The 26,327-nt window shown below is 34.2% G+C and overlaps 1 protein-coding gene across 1 annotated transcript in view; it reads right to left on the bottom strand.

Annotated features, from left to right (window-relative positions):
* The window catches only part of ARFGEF1 (ARF guanine nucleotide exchange factor 1), a 161,964-nt gene that overhangs the window by 18,555 nt on the left and 117,082 nt on the right, over positions 1 to 26,327 (bottom strand). Inside the window, exons 26-33 of the mRNA XM_074203275.1 lie at positions 21,140 to 21,291; positions 20,643 to 20,815; positions 14,532 to 14,692; positions 13,986 to 14,116; positions 9,239 to 9,368; positions 8,003 to 8,138; positions 7,783 to 7,921; positions 2,823 to 2,895 (exon numbers count right to left, since the gene is read on the bottom strand). Of these exons, the coding sequence (XP_074059376.1) occupies positions 2,823 to 2,895; positions 7,783 to 7,921; positions 8,003 to 8,138; positions 9,239 to 9,368; positions 13,986 to 14,116; positions 14,532 to 14,692; positions 20,643 to 20,815; positions 21,140 to 21,291 (1,095 nt within the window). The remainder of the gene's footprint in view (positions 1 to 2,822; positions 2,896 to 7,782; positions 7,922 to 8,002; positions 8,139 to 9,238; positions 9,369 to 13,985; positions 14,117 to 14,531; positions 14,693 to 20,642; positions 20,816 to 21,139; positions 21,292 to 26,327) is intronic.

Raw genomic sequence — 26,327 nt, 5'->3', positions numbered from 1 at the left:
TTGTTATGAGGGGGGGGAATGAGATAATATATGTTAAAGTATTTTGAATTCCTAAAATCATTTTATAAATGATGATATGATTAAACAATCAGGCCCTTATTACTAAACAACTGGGTCTTTAATTTACAAGTCAAATGAGAAAAAAATGAACTAAATTAACTGACAAAGAATTACTTCTAAAATGGATGCATAAGGCTATATTGGGTCTTTCTCTCCTAAAATAATGATGACAAACCTCTCCTGTTAGTAGGAGTGGCAGGGAAGGGGCAGTTTTGTAAGTCATCACAACAAGGCTCAGCAGCTGGACTCTGCTATTACCAGAGAGATAGAAGATTCTTGAGGCCAAGTCAGAGAGTCCTGGTCAAAAAAAGTCTGATACTAAATCTGAAAATTTTGACATTTGGAAAAGAGCACCATTACTCATTTCTCAAGTTAATTTCCATCCAGTGTCAAGTGATTGTTGTTTGGCAGGCCCTGTGCTAAACCCTGGGAACACAAACAGAAGCAGAGAGAAAAAAAAAGTGCCTGGCCTCAAGGAACTTAATTCTACTGGGAAAAGATAACAAATAAAAGGAAGCTGAAGAGAATGGGCACAGGAGGGAGAGGAAGGAAGATACCTGATGGAGTAGATGAGGTCATGGGAGAGAAAATTCAGAATGCAGCCTGAAGAGGGATGAAGGAATAGAGTGTCTCCTGTCTTCTCTAGCTCCACTAATTGTTTCCCTTTCAGAGGCTGGATTGGAATGGATTTTATCACTGATCTGGTCAGGCACCTGGATACCAAGTTCAGAGTTGGCTTGTCCTTTTGTCCAAAACCATAAGACATGACTGAGTGTCTTCAGCTAATTTTAATATATTTTCTGTATAGCAACCATTTCATTCCCTTTCATCCAATGACTGGAAATTTTGTATTCTTTCAGAATTGGATTAACCAGGTTGTTTGCTCTTAGTACAACTGACTGATTCAAGAGAGATCTACTCATTCAACATAGATCTATGCCATAGAACTATGGCATTTTGTTATTTTAAATGAGTGAGGGTGATTCATTCAATAATTGATTCAACTGAATACCATTCTTATATGATGTTCACCATTTATATGTGGCCATATTGTCCATCCCAATAGAATGTAAGCTTCTTGAAGACAAGGACCTTTATGTTTTCATATTACTAGCTAGCATAGTGTTTGACACATAGCAGAAGCTTAATAAAATGTTGAGTGATGAACAGCTTGAATAATTAGATTGAAAGTTAATTGTAATGGTCAAAAATTTTACCTTTTGAATGAAAACTTAAATTCTGGAACTTCTTAGAGAAACAATCTTTATAAAATGAAAATAAAGACAGTATCTTTACACTATGATTTTAGAACTATGTAATTAGGTATGTTTAGGTTAATTTATCTAATCCAAATATGGGTGATTTCATTCTTTGTAATCAGATCCCCAGAAGCTAGAACAATTCCTGATCCATAGTAGGAGCTTAACAAAGCTTGTTGATTTTAGGTTTAAGTAGATGATTTATGGTAATGGTTGAAAAACTACATTTTTAATTAAAGTTTAAATTCTAGAATACCTATGTAGAAACAATCATGGTAAGAGAAAATAAATATTTAGTTATCTCTCTATATGGGCATAAATTTCTGTAATTTTAGAAAAATGATAAAAAAAATGACTAGGTTAATTAATCTCATCCAAAAAGTTTGTTTTATTCTTTGTATTCTTATTTCCAAAATCTAATTTGGTGTTTGGCATTGTAATAATGATAGCAATTAACAGTAAGACAACAATAGGTGGCACTTTTAGAGCATTTTAAGGTTCACAAAGGGTGATTTATACAAATAAATATATATGAAAAAATTTTTTCCTATAATAACCTTGGGAAATAAATGTTATTATTATCATCATCATGAGGCCCAGAGCAGTTAAATGACTTACATAGCATAATACACCTTGTGTTTGTAACTAGGCTTGAACTTTATATCCAACATTATTTAGTGGCCTAATATTCATAAGTGCATAATGGGTACTTAATAAGTAGTAATTAATTTCTTGATTTTTAAAAATATTTTCAGAGAAGAAATTAAACTCAATTAAGATAAACAGATTTATATTCTCATATGAGTTTGACTCTTTTACAAAGGTTTTTCTTTTAAGAGGAAGAAGTTTGTTTTTTTTTATTTTTTGATTTTAGTAATAACTATTTGAAATCATCCACATACACACCTTTATGTATCCTTAAGCCCCTCTGGCTAACTGAATAACAGGACTTTGAGATGTAAGGGTCCTTATGATGATTTTTACTAATAAGGTTCAGAGAAGGGAATGATTTATTCAAGGATATAAAGGTTAAATAGAAGAATCAGGATTCAAACACAGGTTCTCTCACTCTACTGTTTCTTCTATTGTATGATGATGACACTCAGCCTCCTAGAACAGTCTGAAGGCAGTGGTCTTGCCCTGCCCTGGCCATGCTCACACCACAGAAATGTTCAGCAATGAAGAAGAGGCCTTTGAGTGCTCAATCAGAATGGAGAGTAGAGAAAGAAAAGAGTGAATATTATCTACAAAAGTCTAGTACTTCTGATGAAAGGACAGAATGAACACCAAGGAAAAATAGAGATGGGAGGTGAGTACAAGGGACAGTGAAGCAGATTCAGCTGTAATCAGACACTCTAGCAACAGAAGAGAACAACATAGAATGGCTTTGCAACTCTGAGGGAGCAAACATCCTACACATAAGAACATGAATTAGAGTTACAATTTGGTGTAAAGTAAAAAAAAATCATAACTAACATTTGTATTTTATGTCATAAAACTTACCAACTGTTTTTCACTCATAGCAGATGGAGATGCTGGAGTAGTTTCTCCACTAGTGGGCCGCCAAGTCAGGAGCCTTCAAAATACCAGAAATATATATACACCAAGGGATGTGACATATCATATAGGTTTTTATAGGCAAAAAAAGCCATAAGGTTTTTCTCTTAAAAATGATCATCCAAACTAGTCATATTATTGCTTTGTATTATTAAGCAAACTAACTGGTAATTCTTCAAAATATGTGTTTCTAAAAACAAATTCAACATTATTTTATTTAAAATATAACTCTGACATTAACGTTATACAAAAAAAAAACCTCTAATAGAAGGTAAACTTTTAAACTAATCCAAGTATTCTTTTAACACTTCAAAGATCTGAAATTTATTCTCTATGAATTCTCCCTCCACTAACATAAACTATAATTTCTTTTCAACACAGAATTTGGTCTTCTAGAATTGCTGTTGCCAAAAGAAAATGCATTGCCTTGCAATCAATACTATAATGAGCCACTCTGAATTTAATTGCTAGGCTCCTCCTATCAGACAAACAATCTGTCATTGCCTGAAGACTTTTCAGTTTGGGATAGGATTTGTTACATGGTTTTTTCTATCACATACACAACCTTCAAAAACCCGGGGCCATCCCCTTGCCATGAAGAGGTATAATGGTAAGGTTTTAGTAAAGGAATTAAAATAACAATAATAATGTGAAAATAATTTCCAAAATAAGACGTATAAAGCTGAAAACATGATTTCAAGTCATGCTAGGTCCCAACATTTGGTAGAGTGGTGGTGAAGGTCTCAGACCAAACTCAAACAATTTTAGAGTACCAAACCAGAATTAACCATATAGCAAGGCCTGGTCAGAGTGGCATTCTCTTAGAAACAAAAGGCCAGAACTTCAAGATGGTAGGGCATTTGGCCCAGAACATGTCTTTTAAGAATCTGTAATAGAATCATAAGAAATTCTTTAACTTATAACTCTTATCCTCTCACTAAAAGGAATGAAAAAACTTCTCTGCCTTCCCCAAGGGATTACTCTACTAAAAAAAAAAAGCAAAAGGCACAGTGAAATAGTCATCTTAAGGCTAGTCTATCTCTCAACAGTTCCAGAAACAAAGGAATTTAAATAGATGATTCTCCTGTTAGAGGATCTACCAAAAGGAAGTTAATCAAATCTTGATTTGGCAAGGACTCATATCTCACATTGTATTTCAAAGATAAGGTTAAAATGAGTATAAGATTTTATCATAAGCAAATTAAGGAAGCATGGAAAAATTTAACTTTCATACATACATACATGCATGCATGCATACATACCAGGCACACATATATATGTGTGTGCCTATATGTGTATAAAAGTACATAGCTATATAAGGGGAGACTTTATGACCAAACAAGAGATAGAGAGGATCACAGGAAGTAAAATGGATGATTTTGATTACATGAAATTATAAAGTGTTTGCACAAACAAAACCAATGCAGCCAAAAATCAGAAGGAAAAGTTAGGAACTGGGAAAATTTTTTTTACAAGTTTGCCTAATAAAGACCTCACTTCTAAAAGACATAGGGAACTGAGACAAATTTATAAAAGTCATTCCCAAATTAGTAAATGGTCAAAATTTGTGAACAAGCAGTTTTCAGAAGAAGAAATCAAAGCTATCAATGTAAAAATGTTCAAAATCATTATTGATTAAAGAAAGGCAAATTAAAACAACTTTGAAGAACGACCTCACACCAATTATGACTAAGATGACAAAAAGAAAATGACATTCTGGATATAGAAAAGGAGGTACATTAAAGCACTGCTGATGGAGCTATAAACTGATCTAACCATTCTGAAGAACAATTTGGAATTAAGCCCAATAGTTATAAAACTGTACCTATCATTTGACCCAGCAATACCAGTGGTAGGTCTGTATCCCAAATAGAAAAAAAAAATTAAGGAAAAGGACCTCCAAGTACAAAAATATTTTAAATTACTCTTTTCTTGGTGGCAAAGAATTAGAGATTGAAAAGATGCCTTTCAATTGGGGAATGGCTGAACAAGTTGAATTGTATGATTGTGATGAAATATTATTGTGCTGTAAGAAATGACAAAAGGAATGATTTCAGAAAATATATGGGAAGACTTATATGAGTTGATGCAAAGTGAAGTGAGCAGAACCAGGAGAACAATATAAGAAAAATTAACTGAAAGAATTAGCTACTTTAATCAATAAAATGATCTAAGGCAAATCTAAAGGACTTACAAAGAAAAATACTATGTATAACCAGAGAGAGAACTGATGAATTCTGAATGCGTATAGAAACATAGTTGTTCTTACTTTGTTTCTCTTGCTTTAAAAAAAAAAAACAACCCAAAACCCATCATGGCTAGTATGAAAGGTTTTGCACGATTTTACATGTATAATTGGTATAATGTATTTGCATTTTCAGTGGGTGCATAAGGGGCTGCAGGGAGAAAAAAAGTCTTGTTTCTGGGAAGATATTCAGTTGTGCATTTTGGAGATGTTACTCCAGATACACTTAATCAGAAAAGTGAAGTAGGGAAAGGCCTCTGCCCAGTATCTCTTATGTTTTCTAAAGTATGAAAAAGCAGCTTTACTTAAGTTTAGTGCCTTAACTCCACCATCAATAAATTACATAATAAGTTATAATGCAGACCTATCACTTTTGGTAAAGTTGAACAACTTAAAAGTGAGCAAAATAAATTTAAAATAACTAAATTACCTTTTATCAGAACTGATTTTTTCAGAAGAATTATTTTCAAATATATATGGAAAGCAATCCTCAATGTTATCATGTTTCTAGTATTTAATAACATGACTAGTTTTTGTCATTTAACTTCCAAATACCAGCAAGAGATGAATTTGGTGCTATAGTCAACATAATGAACACATGCAATCTGTGTATAGCAATACAAGTAGAGAGTATTTTTGACAATGATCTTACTACAACACTGAAAATATGGACAAAAATCACAAAATTACACTGTGTAAAGTAGGAAGGAATTTATGCAACATCCAATATAATTTCACAGATGAGAAAACTAGAGCCAAGAAAAATTAACTGATTTGCTCAAAGTCACAAAGTTAGTGAAAGAACTGCAACTAGAATTCATTTTATTGTTTCTTTCTATTACACCCTAGGTCCTTAAAGAAGGATCGATTTTCAATATTCAAGTATTCAGCTTAATACTTTCAAAAATTGCTTCTCTTTGGAAAAGGTACATGTGTTTATATTAAAAAATTATAATCATGTAAGTCAATTTAAGAAACTAATATCATTTTACTAGTACTTATCTAATTTAATAAAACTAAAAATAATATTATTTTAGACTTTTAAAAATAGAATGAAGTCATAGGAGAAACATGCTGACTGAAAAACTTTGTTTTTTCTTAATCACTCAAAGGAAATAACTTAAAAGTGCTCCTCAAACCACTACATGTGAAATCACAAGAAAAAATGGATGCTGCTGACTTTTGTTTAAGACTTGATTGCCATTTTTGATTCGATAACCACAAGTTTACAAAATGAATATGAAATAATCATCCAGATCCAATAATAACAATTAATGAAAGTTGTTTTGTTTTGTTATTTGGAGAAGATTACAGAAGTTACAAACTTCTGCATCAGAAAATGGGACTAATTAAATTACCTGGAATACCATCACAAATTTAGAGCTGGAAGGGACCACAGCTGTTCCATTTAGTTTAACTTCATGTTACAGATGAGGTACCACTTTAAGTCAATAAAATTAAGTGTTCACCTAATATCATACAAGTACTAAGAGGGAGAGTCAGGATTCAAACATAGGTCTTATGAACTAAATTTAGTATTTTTCCACTACATCAAAACCTACTTAAAAAAAAAAAACAAACTTGTCTTCCTCATGAGATTTTGTATGAGAATTCAATTCTCCTTTTACAAGTTAAGAATTACTGCAACGTGTCTAGTCCTTATACATGTATATGGGTATGTGTGAACTAAATTACCTCTAAGGTCCTTTCTGATGCTAAGATTCTATTTGCTCAGAACTATCAAAGAAAAAGCTCCTAATTCATTGAGTCATTGGCTCTACAGAGTCATCCTAAATTTATCAGAGTTGTTACCTGTTAGGATATAAAAGAAAATGATATGGAAAAAATGCTATAATTACTATTTGACTGTCAAAATATGGTGTAAAAGGTCAGTGTCTTTTAAAATGTGACCAAGAGGGGCAGCTAGGTGGCCCAGTGGATAGAGGACCAGCCCTGGAGTCAGGAGTACCTGAGTTGAAATCTGATTTCAGTCACTTGATAATTATTTAGTGTGTGACCTTGGGCAAGTCACTTAACCCCACTGTCTTACAACCCCCCCCCCAATAAAATAAAATAAAATGTAACCAAGAGTTAAATTCAGTTAAGGAGAACCAAGGAAATAGTTTACAACATAAAAATGTGTGTTCTTTTAAGAACAAAACAAAAATAAAAAGATGCTTCAGGTTACAATTCACACATTATTTTTTAAAATAAAGATGTGGAATAAAGTTCTCTGGGAAAAAAGATAGCAGCTCCTAGAGAACTACAAAAATCAGGAAATCTAAATTTTAATTCTAACTAGAAGTGTTGAAAGTGACTGTCATTTGGCCTTTGTGTATCTCCATATTTCCACATTTATGTCAAAAAATGGGTTTAATCACAAATTTTAAAGCTGAGATTCCTTATGGGAATTTTATAATAATTATTTATAGAAAACTACAGGACAGTAAAAATATTATTTTTTTGTAGGACATGTCATATTTTGATGCGTATTATAGTTATACAAGTTATCACTCAGAGGAAGCAAAATTTTGTTAGGAGGTTCTAATGCATAAGTGTACATATTTCTTAAAAAGAAATCAGTAATCACTAAACACAACAAAAATCAATACTTAGCATTAAATATGCAAAAGTATATTTGAAATTGTACAAAATCCTTACGCATGTGGGATTGTGGTTTTGAAGATATCCAGTGTGCAGCTGCAAGTTTTGTCCCAAATTTCTAGGGTAAATTTTTCGCCATTCAGAATGACAACGTTTTCTAAACAGTTTGTACCAGACCGTGCTAACTGTTCATTGTCTAGAAAAGAAAACAGTCATTTATTTATTTGAAATCACCATAGTAACATTTCTGCATAAATAAAGTCTGGTGCAAATCTACCTTGCTGCACACACCAGTACAGCTGTGCAAATATATCATCCAAAAGCACATCACTTAGTACTTCCAAATATTGGGTGAACACGTCGCAGATTGCATAAAGTGCATGATTGCAAGTAGTTGTCATCCATTCAGCTTTCTGGCAATAAAAAGAATAAAAAGACAAATAAATTACATAGTAACTGCTAAATTTAAAAAAAATTTAAACACTGCTTTTCAATGTTCAGCTTTTCAAATGAAACTTTATCAAACTAAAAAAAATTTAAATACTTTTCAGTTAAATACTATTCAGTTTTTTAAATAAAACCTTATCAAAGGGTCCCACCCATCCCTGGGCTTCTGCCTATTTTAATTCAACTTTTCTTACTAGCTCTATTTATCTACCTCATAAATAAAAATGTTCAAAACTTTGTGGCCAAAATAGGTTAAATCTACTGCCTTTTTCACTGATTCTAGAATATAACTATCATTTCAGCATAACTGCACAATGACCATTCAAATAATATTAAACAGTAATTATGACTCCAGAACACAGGAGGGTAAGGAAAAGGGAAATGATGAAATATAAATTGATCTAACTCATATGATAATAAAAGGCAACTGTAAACTGCTCCTGAATGAAACAAACTACCCCATTATCATTAGTTATTTGGGATCACTGAAAAGAGATCAAGAGAATATACTACTAGCCAATGGGAAGCAATTTCTGTATTTTTGTTTGTACTTAAAGATATAACTATCTCTCCAAAATTCCCAACAAGCATGACAGTATCAAATAGCTTACAAGATAATGTACTTAAAAGAAAATAACTATAAAAATTTGTAAAGGGGGGGGGGAAGCTAGGTGGTGCAGTGGATAGAGCACCGGCCCTCGAATCAGGAATTCCTGAGTTCAAATCTGGCCTCAAGACACTTAATAATTACTTAGCTGTGTGGCCTTGGGCAAGCCACTAAAAAAAAAAATAAGGAATCGCCTGATGCTAAAGAAAAATATATTTTCTTCCTTTTACAAATACAGCGACAAACTTGAATGAAAAAACAGCTGTATAACGAATCTAAACCCAAGCAATTAATTCATATTGTTCTACCCTACAAACAACATTCTGGTTTATAAAGATACTACCTTGCCTGAAGGGGCACTTTTTATGTAAAACTACTTAATGCCACACATGGAAATGTCTTTGCAGAAAAATGAAGAGCTGTTTCTTAACTGTGTCATAATAAAAACTTCTCTCCTACCTCAGTTTGTTGTTCTGGTAGTTTCATGTTGTCAAAGATCCTGAAGACAATTCTAAATAAATCCTGCCACCAATGTTTTTCATAAGTGTGGCCATATGTTTTCATTATTTCAAACATCACTGTCAACCCTCTAAAAAAAGTACAAAAATGAGAACTATTTAACAAACTGATATTAAGTAGCAGAGGTGTCTCAACAATTCAAAACAACTGAAAATGTAACGTTTAAGAGTAGTTTTAATGAGGCATATATTCACATATTTTATTTAATAAATTAAAAATGCAAAGTAAATTATTTCTTGAAGGGGAGTTATCTAGAAGGAATGCAAAAACCTTAAAGGTAATTTTGTTTACAAAAATGAAGAAATTTTTAAAAGGGAGAGAACCTCCCTCTCCACAAGAAGTTTAAAATCTAGTATGAATGAAATATGAAAAATATTAAGAGAAAATGCTAGCTTTTGAGTCAACAGATCTAGGTTGAAATTATTCCTTTTCTATTTACCACCTATGTGGCCACAGACAGGTAAAACAATTGACTCTCAAGGTCTTGATTTCCTAATATTTAAAATAAATGAGTTGGGCTCACTGCTTCTCTCTCACATTACTGTTAGAACCTTCCTAGTAAGTCTTCCTGCTTTTAGTCCCTCCCTATGTCAGTCCATTCTATACAAGGTTAACAAAATGATTTTTTTTTTCCTTTAAAGGAGCTTTGGTACTCCCTAAAGCACTAGGATAAAAATGCAAACTACCCTCAGTTTTTTAAGTCATACATACACAATCTGGCACCACCTATCTTTCCAGATTCACTGAACATTAACATCACAGCTATAACTCTGGGTAAACTGGCTTTGATTCCTTACACGTGATACTCTACCTTTGGTTTTTGGGTCATTGGCAATCTCCCAAGCCAGGGGTCTCCTCTCACTCACAGAATCTCTTTTCCTTTAAAAAGTATGCTTCTAGGGGTGGCTAGGTGGCGTAGTGGATAAAGCACTGGCCCTGGAGTCAGGAGGACCTGGGTTCAAATCCGGACTCAGACAATAATTACCTAGCTGTGTGGCCTCGGGCAAGCCACTTAACCCCATTTGCCTTGCAAAAACCTAAGGAAAAAGAGTATGTTTCTGGGGGCAACTAGGTGGCACAGTGGATAAAGCACCGGCCCTGGATTCAGGAGGACATGAGTTCAAATCCAGCCTCAGACACTTAATATTTACTTAGCTGTTTGACCTTGGTCAAGTCACTTAAACCTCATTGCCTTGCAAAAATAAAAAAATAAAAAGTAGGCACAAAATCACCAGAGTAAGAAGAAACTACAGAGATCATCTGGTCTAACCAAACTAGAATTAAAATCTACTTACACCATAAGTCAACTTCAAAGCTTTGTGAGAGAGAATCCATGAATTTCCCACATAGCCCAGTTCATTTTATGGTTAAGAGTTTCCTCAGACAGGGGCTAATTTCTTGAGCTAGGTTAGTGTCCCCCCCCCCCCCACTCCCCCCGCTTTCCACTGGCAGCTCTTCATTATTTAAAAAGAGCTATCAAGCACTCAGCATTCTGCCATGCACTCAACATCCTCAATTTCTTCAAATGAGATTCAGATGGAATGATCTCAGGGGCCTTTGAACCTCCGGATGTTCTCTGGCTTTCTTAGAATAGAATCCTCAGAATTAAAAACAATACAGTTCTGCTGGGATCTGAGAACCCCACCTGGGACTGTAAATTATGAAGTTCTTACTGTAACTTAAGACCGCATTGGCTTTTTTTAGCTACCATATCACAAAATATGGTACAACTAAATCTGTGATCTAACAGTTTACTTTTTAAATAAACAACTATACTACTGAATTACACAGTCTTAATCTTGTCCTTGTGAAATTGTTTTTTTAAACCTTAATACCTTAGTGAAATTCTATAAAATTCCATAAAAATTGAGTTCAAAAATCAACTTCATAAATAAAAATTGCTGAATAGAGTTAGTTCTCTGGGAAGAAGATACAGTTCCTAGAGAACTAGAAAGTCAGGAAATCTAAATTTTAATTCTAACTAGAAAGCATAGTACCTGGCCCAAAGGAGGAACTTAGTAAATGTTTGTTGAAGCGAACTGAATTTTTGTTCTGCCACCACGTGGTACACAACATAGGTTAATCTTGTTGGACTTTGGTGTTTTCTTTAAAATGAAAGTCAGAACTCTACATTCCCTTTCTGATAGTTATAATAAAATAAACCTTCTGTCATTTCTTCAGCTAATTCAATCAATCTAATGATTTTCCCCTCTAAATTTCCTCAAAAAGTCTTATTTTTTTGATATAAAACACTATTCATGTTCCTCCTTCCTCCTCTCCCTATTTTCCATTTTTCCTACCTTTTTGATTAAATTTGCAAGGCTCAAGGGAAATACAGTCTTATAAATTCTCATTGGAGGCATGCCTCTTCTGGCCCATAATTTCTTTGTTTAGTAGTGGCCCCAAAATTTAAATTACATTCTCAGACATCAACTTCTTAAATAGCTAATTACTGCCAACTATGCTTTTCTTTTCTGAAATCCTTACTTTCTATTGGCAGTAGAGATAAAAAATATTTTGATCCTAGTATGCTCAATTCTTTGCCTAGTGTTTCATAATCAAAACTTTCTAGAATTCTCCTGATATTTGTGCTCTTGCCAATTGCTAAAGTGGATACAAGTAATCATGTTTGACAAGTCTTCAAAAGATTCTCTTCACTTCCTGAATTCTTTCCTTAAGAAGATAGCAGGCTTCTCCAGCGCTGTTTCCTCAACCACTACTCACCTTTTCCTCATCCTTCCTGAATGATCTACTGTGGATACACAACATCATTTCTTGGAAGACAAGGACTTTCTTCCTTCTAAGAGAGCCAGTTCTTTTCTTTTTATGAAGAGTCTCATATCTGTCACTTAGTTACAGGTATCTGGTGGTCTTCTTCCCTTTCTTTTGGGTAACATTTTTCTATTTCTCCAATTTCCTGACCAAGCAAAATACCCCTCTGCCTATTCAAATTCTTTTTTTATCCTTTGTTTTCGAACCAAAGCCTGTCCTTCCTTTGTCCTAATGACCTGAAAACTGGGGAGGCAATCCTTAAACTCTTTCCTATCTCTTCCAAGGAGGAGACAGCCTGCAATCTGCATAGAACTGTAACTACTTGGTCAGACCAAAGAACAAACATAGCTTACTTGAGAAATGTTATTTCATAATTCTTCCCACTCTCCATACTTTCTGAAATAAAATCCTTAGGTTTTTATTATTCTTACTGGAAGTTCCTTTGGCTAAATTGTCTTTGATAACGCTCTCATCTAGCCAGTATTTTTGTCAATTTGTCACCCACTGTAGGGCCACATGATTTCCTTCTGCTCCTCATTAATATTTAAGAGGATACCCTAATCACAAGAAATGATCTTTTCCCTTTCTTTGATGCACTATAATACTTACTATTTCAATTATTTGTAGTATTTATTTATTATTTTTCAGGATAACTACACCACATTTTTAGCTGTATTTTATGTCTCTATGCCTTATCATCCCAAATTTAAGTTTCTAATATTTTTGTAGTCTCTTTCCCACCTAATGCTTAGTGCATTGCCTCAAATATAGATTATGTATATAAACAGATATATACATCTATATATTATGCACTGATTCAATATGATTAATGCACATATAGATATATAAATTTTTGTATATATAATTTACTGATTTAATATGGCTAATGTGGGCTTATATTCATAAATTATAAAAATTATAAAGTCAAAAAGAAAACTCAGAAATCATTTAAGGTAAATCCATTATTTTATAGAGCAGGACAACAGCTAATGACTTAAAGATTCTTTTAAGAAAAATTATATTTAATTTAGTAATTACATAAAATACATTCAATTAAATATAACAATATTTCTGAAATCACAAAGACAAAAATAACATGTATGGACATAAGCAACTAACTAAACCCCATTATTTTTATATATGAACAAACATTTATTATTACCCTTGTTCCTAAACAAATGTAATGTATTAGAGCCATTCTAAGATAGCAACACAGTTCATTTTGAATTTCACTTTATTTGACAGTCCATTTATGGAACTTCTATTAAAGCTTAATTTCTGTCATATAAATAGACAATGAGGGAAACAAAGAGATGGCAAAAAAACTTGCATGGCTTACAGTTTCATGAGTGTTAATCTTATTTTCAGTTTAATACTATAAATACTGTGTTTTCTATAGTGTGAAGTATAAAATTGAGCACTTAATATTCACTTTTTCTGTGACATTAGGATGTGTAATTTTGTTGTCTCAATTTAATAGTCAAAGAAAGTCTTTTCAAAATTTCTTCCCAAAAATTTCAAAATTTTTCAAAATTCAAAATAACTATTCAATACCTCCATCTAAGGAGAAACTAATGATTTTCAGCTAAAAACATCAGAGGCATCTAATTTTTCTAAAACTAAAAGCAGAATTAATTTTACTGCTGCTTTCAATAGTAGAATTAACTATGAAAATTCAAATTAAACTAAAAATAAATAACTTGAAGTGGGTTATAATTAATTTTGTCAGCTGGTGATTTACTTTCTTTTTTATTCTTTCATTCAATTTAAAATGAATTGTATTTCTAGCTCACCCAAGTAGATTTGGGTTATGTTTTTAACCTATTATACTTGAGAACATGTAGAAAACATTAATTTGAATACAGAAATTCAAAATATATTCCTCTAAATTTTAATTACAAATACTGATTGTTACCTGGTTCTTACATCTAATTTGCATCTATTGATGATACATGATAACTCAAAGAGAATTGGGAACCATCCTCTCACCCACACCCTGTCTTCAGGAGCCACATTCATGTCATCACTTGTATATTCCTTGAAAGCCTTTATGAAAAAAAAACACCATAAAATATTTCAATACTCCTATGTTAACATTTAATAACTCAGAAAAAGTATTTGCAAAATACTTTACAAATCAGTATGTTATACAAAAGTAATATTAAAAAAGAAATAAAGCCATCTGGTGGAAGAGAAAGAGCTCAGCAAGAAGAAAAGGACAGTTTTGTCTGTCAACAGAGAGATGTGAGACTAAACAAATCTCTCTTCTTTTACACATCTGAAAAATGAGGATGACTTTACATCCTATTAACTTAACAGGGACATTGTTGCTCATGATTCAAAGGAAACTAATACATTTTTATTTCTTCTTAACTTTTAAACATAATCTAAATGCACTTTGAATTGATAATGTGGGAAAGTATTTCCAACTTAAACACTGTATTATTAAATGATACTCTACCTGTGGCCTGTCAAATACATATTTTGCACAATGGCGAATAAGACGAATTGCTTCCATACTTGTATCTGGGAAGGCTGCATTACATGCAAATTCAGACAAACATTTCACAGCATCTTGGAAAGAATCAATGGTAGCAGGGAAATGCTTTTCAAATACAATAGCTAAAAAGAAAAAAGTTATTAATAAAACATTTATGGATACAAATTTCAAACAACAAAGAAAATTATCTATTCTCTCAAAACAGGCATATTCCATGCACTTTGTTCTTTACTGTTCTAGCAAGGGGAGGTAAATCAGTTGTCAAAATTCTCACAAGCATATTTTACTGGTCTTTACATCATGAAAAAAACTAGGAATTTGTCTGTTTGTTTTTTTGCTATTAAAAATCACTTAAAAGAATTAGAATATGCTTCACTGGAGGGCTTGTTGAACTAAGTTAAGGTAAACTGAAGAAACAGTTTTTTAATGATCTCAGTAAGAACCCAATCTTAAATATGACAAAATAAATTTATTCAAAAGATATAAAACACACTTAAGAACAAGTTATATGCAACACAACTACAAATAATCGACCAATAAATATTTATTATCTACCATGTGGCAGACACTGTGCTAAGTACTGGGGTATTATAATGAGAATTCATTAACAAAAGCCTCATTATACTGTAAAATTTAATCTTATTCAAGTGAACCCTGAGAAAATTTAGGAGTAATTTTTTCGATGTTTTAAAAAGTATCCTGGGGGCGGAGCCAAGATGACAACAAGAGAGGATCATCTCTTAGCTGCTCTCTCTCTGATATTTCCAAACTTATAAACTAAGGATTCTAACTAAATTTTCAAGAGACAGAATCCACAGAGGGATCCAGTGAGGCAGTTCTCCAGCCAAAAGTAACCTGGAAAAGAATGGAAAGGATCCGCTCCACAGGGTTAGAGGGGTGGTCCGGCAGAGTGAAGGAACTTCAGCCTCCTGGAGGCAGCCCCAGGGCACCATGAGCTACAACTCACGGCAGCGGGGACAGTTTCCTGACCTACATCCCGGGGAGCACCTGGCACAACCTGGGGGATCAGTGAGGAATCTCTGCCAGAGTGAGCACATGGAGCCCAGCCCTCAGGACATTCAAAGAGCAGCTTGGCCCAGAAGCCTGGATCCAGGAACTGGAACCAGGCAGAGTGGGTAAGTAGGAGCCCCAAGTGTGAGTGCTGAGCCCAGGTAGGGGAGTGGAGAGAGACTGCCGAGGTCTGGCTGTCCTCTGTCCCTGGAACAGGACTCTGGGACTCTAACCACATTCAGATCCTGATCACAGTCTAGACACCCCATAGAACAGCAGGGCCCCCCCACCTCAGCCCCATGGCAGAGGGGAGTGCTCGTGGTCATTCACAGACCAGGAGGGAAGACAGAGCCTCACACATGGAAATCCTTGAGGGGGGGTGTCCCAATAATACTCAAAAGCTCAGGAAGCACCCCAAAACCAGTCACAGGCTGGAGAAATGAGTAAGGAGAGAAAAATGAGGAATGCCATTGAGAAATAATTTGCCTGTGATTCCCAAGAAGGATCAAAATACTCAGTCTAAAGATGAGGAAGTCCAAGCTCCTGCATCTAAGGACTCCAAGAAAAAAACAGAAATTGGACTCAGGCTATGACAGAGCTCAAAAAAGACTTTGAAAATCAAGTGAGGGAAGGGCAGCTAGATAGAGCACTGCCTGGAGTTAGGAGTACCTGAGCTCAAATCCGGCCTCAGACAATAATTAGGTGGCTGTGTGGCCTTGGGCAAGCCACTTAACCCCATTGCCTTGCAAAAAAAAAAAATCAAGTGGAGATAGAAAAAAAAAATTGGGAAAAGAAATGAGATGCAGGGAAAACATGAAAATGAAGTCAGCAGCCTAGTCAAGGAGATCCAAAAAAATGCTTCAGAAAATAACACAAAAAAACCAGCTTAGGTCAAATGAATAAAACAGTTCAAAAAGTTATTGAAGAGAAGAATGTTTTTAAAAAGCAGAATTGGCCAGATGGAAAAAGAGATAAGAAAGCTCTCTGAGGAAAACAAATCCTTCAGATAAAGAATAGAACTAAGGGAGGCTGCTGATTTTACGAGAAATCAAGACACAATACTTTAAAACCAAAAGAATGAAAAATTAGAAGAAAATGTGAAACATCTCATTGAAAAAAAACAACTGATATGGAAAAGAGATTCAGAAAAGATAATTTAAAAATTATTGGGATACCTGAAAGTCATGATCAGGAAAAGAGCCTTGACATCATTTTCAAAGAATTACTACAGGAAAACTCACCTGATATCCTAGAAGCAGAGGGCAAAATAGAAATGGAGAGAATCCACCAATCCCTCCGAGAAAGAGATCCCCAAAAACCAACCCCCAGGAATATTATAGCCAAATTCCAGAACTCCCAAGTCAAAGAGAAAATATTATAAGCAGCCAGAAGGACACAATTCAAATATCATGGAGTTACAGTCAGGCTCACACGGGACTTAGCAGCAACTACCTTAAAAGATCGTAGGGCTTGGAATATAATATTCTGGAAGGCAAAGGAGGTAGGAATGCAACTGAGAATCAACTACCCAGCAAAAGTGAATGTCCTCTTCCAGGGAATAAGATGGACTTTCAATGAATCCGGGGAATTTCAAATGTTCCTGTTGAAATGGCCAGAGCTGAACAGAAGGTTTGATCTTCAAATACAGGACTCAGGTGAAGCATAGAGAGTGGAGAAGGGGGAAATATGAGGGACTTAATGATGATGAACTGCATATATTCCTGTATAGAAGAAAAATGACACTGATAATACTCATATGAACCTTCTCATTTAATAGAGCAGGTAGAAGGAAGTTTTATAGATGAAGCACAGGAGAGAGCTGAATTTAAAGATATAATATAGTGTAAAAATGGAGTCAATGGCTAAAAGGGAAATGTAATGGAAGAAAAAGGAGAGGTGGAATAGGTTAAGATATTTCGTATAATAAGATTTTTTTTTATTACAATGAGCTATTGCAATGATATGGAAGGGGGGAAGGCAAGGGGGAATGAGGGAACCTTCATTCTCAACAGAGGTGGCTAGGAGAGGAAACAGCATATATACTCAATGGGGCATAGACATCTGGAGTAAGAAGGAGGGGGGGAATGTGAGTGACAGAAGAGAGGATGGACCATGGGGGGAGAGTGGTCAGATATAACACATTTTCTTTTTTACTTCTTTCAAGGGGCTGGGATTGGATGGCCTGTCTGGGACCATAGGGCCAGATGGATTCTGGGCCAAAGGGGTGGCATGTGGGCTCTGGCCTCTTGGCCCCAGGGCTGGGGATCTGTCTGCTGCATCACTCAGCTCCCCACAGCACATTTAAGAAGAGGGACAGAATGAAAGGAGAGAGAAAATATACTGTATGATAGTGGGGAAGTATGAATGGAAGGAGTTGTGAAAAGCAATGGTGGAAAAATATGGAAGTAGCTTTTGTGAGGGACTTATCATAAAGAATGTGATCCACCTGTGACAGAGATGGTGGTGTTGGAACACAGACTGTAGCACATTCATTATTATTATTATTGTTGTTGTTGTTGTTTATTTTTTGGAGGGGGGGGGGGTTTGCAGGGCATATGGGCCTGGGGCCATGCAGCTGGGTGATTGTTGGGTGTCTGGGGCCAGATTTGAACTTGGGTGCTCCTGGCTCCAGGGCTGGTGTTCCGTTCACTGTGCCACCTGGCTGCACCTATTTTATTATTATTGTTGTTGTTGTTGTTATTATTATTATATTTTATTTGGGGTCTTTTTTTAATTTTTGGCTTTTGCAGGGAAAAGGGGTTGGGATGGCTTGCCTGGGGTCACACAGCTGGGTGACTGTTGAGTGTTTGGGGCTAGATTTGAACTCAGGTGCTCCTGGCTCCAGGGCTGGTGCTCCGTCCACTGTGCCACCTGGCTGCACCTACTATTATTTTTATTATTATTATTATTATTATTATTATTATTATTATTTTTTCTCTTTACTTTATTGCTCATGTGGGTCTATATTTTTTTGAAGGAAGGGGGTATTATGTTTACTCTTAAACAAGAATATTTTAGTAATGGATAAAAAACATCATTTGTGTAAAAATAAGAATAAATAAAAATTTTGATGACATACCTTTTGAGTTTCTATATGAATGTCATTAAAAAAAGTCTTACTACACTTATAAACATTTACCTGACCTTTTGGGAAAAATGAATAACATGAGAACATGATTATAAAATAAAATTATAAATTATTTTGATTAAATAATACATTTGAAATGTAAATACAGTACTAAGGATTGCTTTTCTTAACTTACTAAGTATTTTTTAATAATATTGATACTATATTCAAATGAAAGAAAAAAATAACTATTGAGATGCAGCCAGATGAGAGCCAATAGCTGAAAATAACAAGTTTACTTTAAAAATTTTTTTTCAAAATTTTATATTTAATAAATACTCTCAAAACAGCCCTTAGATTTATTTTGCTTTTAAAAAATCAGATAATTTTAAAAATTGAATGAAAAAAGATATTACAAAGTATTTATTTACTTTACTAATACCACAAACTTTTTTTAAAAATAATTAAGTTAGAATTTAATCTATTTAAAATGTTTTGATTTAGGAAAAAACTCTTTAATGACAGTCTAACAAAAATGTACAAAATCAGCCTTAAAAACATAATCTCAGGGCCGGCTAGGTGGCGCAGTGGATAGAGTACCGGTTCTGGAGTCAGGAGTACTTGAGTTCAAATCTGGCCTCAGACACTGATATATATATATCCCTGATAACATTAGAGGCAGTTCTAAAAGATAAAACAGATAACTTTGATTATTTGAAAAGATAATTTTTACTTTACACAAACAGCTAAAATGTCATCATATTTTAAAAAAATAGGTGTACTTTGATTCTTTTGTAGAAAGGAGCAATGAGAATTTGAGTGATGAAATTAAGGAGTGATGGGGGGAGAGAAGAGAATCACTAAGTCAGAGCATCTCAGCCTCCTCTTACACTCAGCAATGTATGATTCCTGAGCTCTGTCTCTGTCTCTGTCTCTGTCTCTGTCTCTCTCTCTCTCTCTCGTGTTTTGGTGTCTTGTTCTGCTCCCTCAATTCTGTAGTTTTCTAGCATGGTACCAGTAGCTCAATGTTTTGCAGTGCTGGTGCTGGCAACCTTCTGCTCTTTTAAAAGACTGGCTTCCTGAGGGTTGTGACCAGGTAAAATTTCTGCAGCATGTACCTAGGGAAGCTCATGGCACTGTAAAATGAGAGGTGGGACTGAGGTATAGGAATATATTTGTTTTAAGTCTGTGCTGTGATCCTGCAGGTATCATCTCACTGCCAGTAGTATGGGAGGTGAGGTTGACTCAGGGTCAGTAAATGTCAGTCTATGGATTGCCTTTTTCAACTCCTTTTGTTGGTTTTTGGATATTTCTAGATCCATGACAGCTGAAGCTCTTTTATTTTTAGTGCATGATTTCTGTTTTGGATATTTAAGGGGTCACTAGAATCAGAGAAAAATGTCTAGTCCTCCATCATGATACTCATGTGACTCAGAAATGGCTGATTAGTCACTGAGTTTTGCAAAACTTAACATTAATGTTAATCATATTATTAAATAAATTGAACAAGATTCTGTGAGGCTTTTGTATAAATATAATAAAAACCTCTTCAACAAGAGAGAGAATTATATACACAAATTCACACTGGTAAAGTTAAATTTAAAGATGAAAAACACAGAGGTTCTTATAAAAATGTAAAAGAAGTTTTAAAACATATTACTACATTGTTTAAAGACAGTAATTTCTATAGTGGCTTCCAAAATGTGCCTTTATAGGGATAATTATTAAACAGAACACTAAGCTAGGAGGCCCAACTGGTCTGATAAACTTCAGCAATTCTTCCAGTTGATGAAGAATCTTTAAACATGTGCTTGTTATTTTCAAATGAATAATCTGGTCAAATTATATGAGAAAATACACTCTGGAAAATGATAGTGCAATATTTATATACAGGGAACATATGCCTTGTCCAAGCTATTTCAGCTATTAAGTCTTAAAACTGCACAAAGAATTCTGCAATAAAGGTTTTCTTATAGAGTAAGAATAGTACTTACTGACAATATGTCCTGTTGTTTGAAATGCAAGTTCTACAATACTTTCATCCTGATCTGAGGCAGCTAGGTGAAATACCGAGAAGATATTTTTCCAGCCTGAGCGAATGTTAGCAGCTTGAGAGTTAACCATTTGTGCTATACATCGTACAACCATATCCCGAATGGTGGGAGACCTGAAAGATAACATAATTGTTAAGATGTTTACTGATAAAATGTAAAAAGAAATATGCTTTTTGAAAATGATATGAGGGGTGGCTAGGTGGCGCAGTGGATAAAGCACCGGCCCTGGAGTCAGGAGTACCTGGGTTCAAATCTGGTCTCAGACACTTAATAATTACCTAGGTGTGTGGTCTTGGGCAAGCCACTTAACCCCATTGCCTAGCAAAAAAAAAAAAACCCTAAAAAAACAAAAAAAAACCCCCAAAAAACCCGAAAATGATATGAAAAAGTATTAACACATTTTTTTTTACTTCTTTGGGATAAGTGGTTATAATTACCTATTTCTCTTCATTATATGTTCAAATGGTCGTAAGAAATCCTTCTGAAATCGGAAATTTGCAAGCTCCCCTTTCTCTAAGAACTTCATAGATAATTGCCTCAAGGAATCTACTGCAAAAATAGCTACATCTTCATTGGGGTTGCAGCCAACCTGTCATGACAAAAACAGATATATAGTATTGATACTAAAAAATGAAAATTAATTTTTATATATATTTTGGCCAACATAATTTGAAAATAATTTTTAGAAAAATACCAGATGGAAATAATAGAACTTATATTTCTTCTATAAGTCTAACTATTGCTAATTATTGCAATTAAAAAAACAGGTATGGTTTGGATTGTTCAAAACAGATTTGAAGATAATTATATGAAATCTTATTTAAGATTAAATTTTAAAAAATCTATTATAATATTACATAGCAATATTTCAACAAATAATAAACATGGATTATATATACAAAGGCCAAACCATTATAAATAAGAGCTATTAAGATGCTTCAGTGGGTCTTAGTGTATTTTTTAAAACTGGTATAGACTGCAAAATAGCCATAGCTTTATATAAATACCAATTTTTACATAAATCTTCCACAGAAGATTCACCTCATACCCCTTCACTGTGGATACCAGTACATAAAATTAGTTGCTACATGAGTGATACTTCTTTTTCAGTCATGTCAACTAGTCAAAAAACATTAGGTGCCAGCTACATGCCAGGCTTGGTCATTTTCTGGGGTTACATAGAAAGGCAAAAACAATTGCTGCTCTAAAAGAGTTTACTATCTAATGGAAGGGAAAGAAAGAATATGCAAAGAACTATATACAAACAAGACACTGGACATAATCTAAAGGACAGGATAGCATTATTCATCATTTTAAGTAATTTGAGTTTACTCACTAAGATTTTCTAAGTACACCATCACATGATCTTCAAAAACAGAGAATGGGGGCAGCTAGGTGGCATGATGGATAGAGCACTTGCCCTGGAGTCAGGAGTTCAAATCCAGCCTTAGACTCTTAATAATTGCCCAGCTGTTTGATCTTGGACAAGTCATTTAACCCCATTGCCTTAAATATATAAAATTTTAAAAGGAGATAATGGTTTCCCCTTTGCCTATACTAATTTTTTGCTTTATTGCTATAGCTTGTATTTTTCAGCACTATATGAAACAGCACTAATGATAATGAACTTTGTTCCTGGTCTTGCAAGAAAGGTCTTTAGTCTTGCTTCATTATATAAAATACTGGCTCTTTGTTTAAATGTTACTTACCATATTATGAAAAGCTCCATTAATTCCTATACCTTTTAGTGTTGTTAAAAAAAAAACCCAAAATAGCCATGTGTGTTAAATCTTGTTGTCTTTTCTATGTTTATTGATAAAATGATATTATTTTTCTTGTCAGTATAGTTTTTTACTTTTTTTGAATTTCTGTTATACTGAACAAATCAGTATAAATCTGACTTGTTCAAAGTGCACAATTGGTTTTTAATATGTTGTTTTTAATTTTTTTGTATCAATATTCATTAGAGATATTACATTTCTCTTTTTCTGCTCTATTTCTCACAGGTTTAAGTATTAAGACTATATTTCTAACAAAGAAAGAGTGTGGAAAATGTGATGTGTGTGGCTTCCTGCCAGTTGATCTGTCTTATCTATCTTCTGACTTTGATGTATTACATCAACCTTTTTTGCTGACCTTATATAGCATAAAATTTAGGTCTTTTTTGCTTTTTTTTTTAAAGTGAAAGAGAAGTAAAGTATTATTTTTATGATTTTTTCCTATTCTTTTATAATCTTCCTCTCTTTGAGGTATCTTTAAAAATCAATGAATGCATGCAAGTGCCTTTAACATTAAGTTGCCCCCATCAGATTTCTTCTTCAGCATTTACTGAGATTAAGCCATCCTTCCTTACTTGACATTCTGCCACTTTTAAGGTATGTGTTGAAAATGGTAGATTTCAAAAATAGCAATACATTATCAGTGAAGATCATAAAATATATTCCAGCATGGCTGACCATTTTAACAGGTGTTTGTTGTTTTTCCAATAGGTTCATTTCTACATGCGATTCAGATGTGATGCTAAGTCACAGTTGAATTCTTCTGCAAAACCATTTTTCCTATTAACTAAGTATCATGTTTAAAAAAAGTGATGTTTGCAACTGCTCATCCTCTTCCACTGAAAATCTTTTGCCAGTGAGTTTGTATTCTAAAATGCTTTGAAGCTACTATGTCTTCTCAAACTGAAGGTAAGCCTGATGCATGAGGCAGTTCATGACTTCTTGTCCTCTTCTTACTGCAGTAACTGTTTCTATTACATAGTTGGAAACTGCAAAAAGGACAATTTAAGTTTGTTATGAAAACTCACAAAAATTAGAGCTGTCCAAAAGTGGAATGGGCTGTTAGGAGAGGTGGTGGGTTTCCCCTCCTTGAAAGTCTCCAAGTAGAGGACTGAAGATTGCCTGTGAAGTACATTAATGAAGGAAAGTCCCTTTAGTATGGGGTGTACTAGAAAGCCACTGCAGTCCTTTCCAACTCTCAATGCTATCATTCTGTAAAAATACTTTAAAATAGTGATATCCAGGAACAATAATTTTACTTTTGTTCACTTCTATTTTTTCCTTTAGACATATCACGTCTGAGATAAAAGTTTATTTCCTCATCCTTTCTACTTTTGTATTGATTTTTACCTTTGCTCAAGCTGTCAATAACCTAACTACACAAAGATAGCAGTTAAAAACCATACTCATTAATTACAAGATGTTTCCTACTTTAATATATAATCAATCTCATTTTGTTTTTGTATTCCAGGTCCAGTGCCTTCTAATTCCGTGCATAAAAATGTAATATAGGGATGTACTGTAAAAGTCTTTAAGCTATAAGCCTAAATCTTACTTTCAAATATAGTTTTTGCCATCTTTTCCTGTGACCACTTTTGTACTAGAGTTGCTGAATTTTAAGGCAGAGATTGATGTATTTTGGACAATCTTTTAAAGTTCTTAGAATTTTTTTAATATCTTCATCCTCTACAACAATCCTACTGTAATCTGTTTGCTTATAGATCCCATGAGAACTTCAAAATGTGATGATCATTTCATAGGATAAGTGATATTTGTTATTTTGGGATAAATAATTAAATCAACTATGGTAATTATCTCATTTGCTTTCCTAAGGTGATCCTGTATCTGTCTTTTTCACTTAATTGCAGCTGCCTTGTATTCTCTGTTCTCATTTAAAGCAAGAATATTCTGGGTATATGTCAAATACAATATGTCCAAAATTACAATTCTTTTCTCCCCATTTCAACCCTCATTCCTATTTCTGTCCAAGGCTGTAGCATCCTTCCAGTCTTTCAGGTTCATAATATTGGCATTAACTTGGAACCCATATTCTCTTTCACCTCACATATTTAAACAGCTAAAATTTGCTAAATCTACTGACCATTTCTCTCTACTAGCACAGCCACTTAGCCTTACTTAGATCAGGACCTCATCATCTCTCACCTAGATTATTACAGCTTCCCAAGCAGTCTCCCTAGCTTATCTTTTCTGACTCTATTCCATCCTATATAACTAACAAATTTGATTTGCTTTAAATATAGATCTGACCAAGTCACTTTCCTACTCAATATACTTCAATGACTCCTTAGTGTCTTAAAAGACATATTCTCCTTTTTTAGTTTTTTAAACCCTACACAACTTCTCCTGTCTTGTACTCTGTGATCTAGTCAAGCTGGTTTTCTCTCTGGTCCCATGATATTCTACCTCTTGTCTCTGTATCTTTTCCCTGGTTGTCCCATATGACTGGAATTCATCCCCTCTGCCTAATTGGAGTCCCTCTCGCTTCAAGATCCAGCTGAAACACCATCTACTTTCCTGTTCACCCCAAGATAACATCCCTCTCAAACTACCCTATGTTCAACTCCTTTAGGTATTATTCATTTATGTAATATACAATAGGATTTGGTGATTTTATAAGGTCCTCTGGATTCAATGATTATTTCTTCACTAGTGATTCTCAAATTAACTTATCCAGCCATAACCTCTCTGTTGAATTACTGTTTTACATCTTCAAATGTCTATTAGACACCTCAAATTGGATTTCCTAAAAATAGTTTAAATTTGACATAATTGACATAAATTTGAATTCAAAAGTGAATTCATTGTTCCCTACCCCAAAAGATTTCCCCCTTCCAAACTTCCTTATTATGATCAAGAGTAATACCACCAGGTTAGCTAAGTGGCAAAGTAGAGCACCAGACCCGGGAGTCAGGAGGATCTGAGTTCAAATGTGACCTCAGTCATTTAATAATTACTTAGATATGTGACTTTGGGCAAGTCACTTAACCCCACTGGCCCTGCAAAAATCAAAACAAAACAAGAATCATACCATCCTTTTAAGCTCTTGAGCTCCTATAACCTGGGTGTCATTCTGAGGCAGCTTCATGTTTCAGTGAATATAACATTAAATTCAAATACAGCCTCAGACACTTAATAGATATGTGACACTAGACAAGTTATTTAACTTGTTTGCCTCAATTTTCTCAACTGTAAAATGGGAATAATAATAACACCTATTTCTCAAGGCTGTTGAGAGGATCTAATGACATTAATATTGTCAATAGCACCATGTCTGACAGATAGTCCATACCTTCCCCTATCCATAATCCTTGCTTACTTACTGTCTTAGCCCCTCAAATGTGGATTTCAACTTATATAGTATATCTCAATTATATTCATTCTCTCCTCTGTTACTACTAACACCCCAATACAAAATCTTCATTTCTTCATATCTAGACTATAGAAAAAGTCAACTGGTGGGGTCTGTCTGTCACAAATTACTCCCTACTCTAGTCCATTCACCAACATGACTTTCCTAAAGCACAGGTCTGACCACTTCAACCCTCTATTCAATAAATTCCATCGACTCCTTATCATGTCCAAGACCAAATATAAAATAATCCATTTGGTACATTTTATTACCCAGTGTCTCCCCATTCACTGATTCAGTGATATTGTCTTCACTATTCCTTGAATAAGACACTCCATCTGCTGGCTCTGGGCATTGTCACTGGTTATCCCCATGCCTGGAAAGCTCTCCCTCATCTCTGCAAACTGGCTTGCTCAGTTTCGATTCCTAGCTAAAATCTCATTTCCCATAAGAAGTCATTCCCAATGTTTAATTCTA

This window comes from Macrotis lagotis, chromosome X (assembly GCF_037893015.1).
Source record: "Macrotis lagotis isolate mMagLag1 chromosome X, bilby.v1.9.chrom.fasta, whole genome shotgun sequence".
Lineage (NCBI taxonomy): Eukaryota > Metazoa > Chordata > Mammalia > Peramelemorphia > Peramelidae > Macrotis > Macrotis lagotis.
Note: the sequence above shows the minus strand (reverse complement) of the source record. Positions and strands in the feature narration are given on the sequence as shown.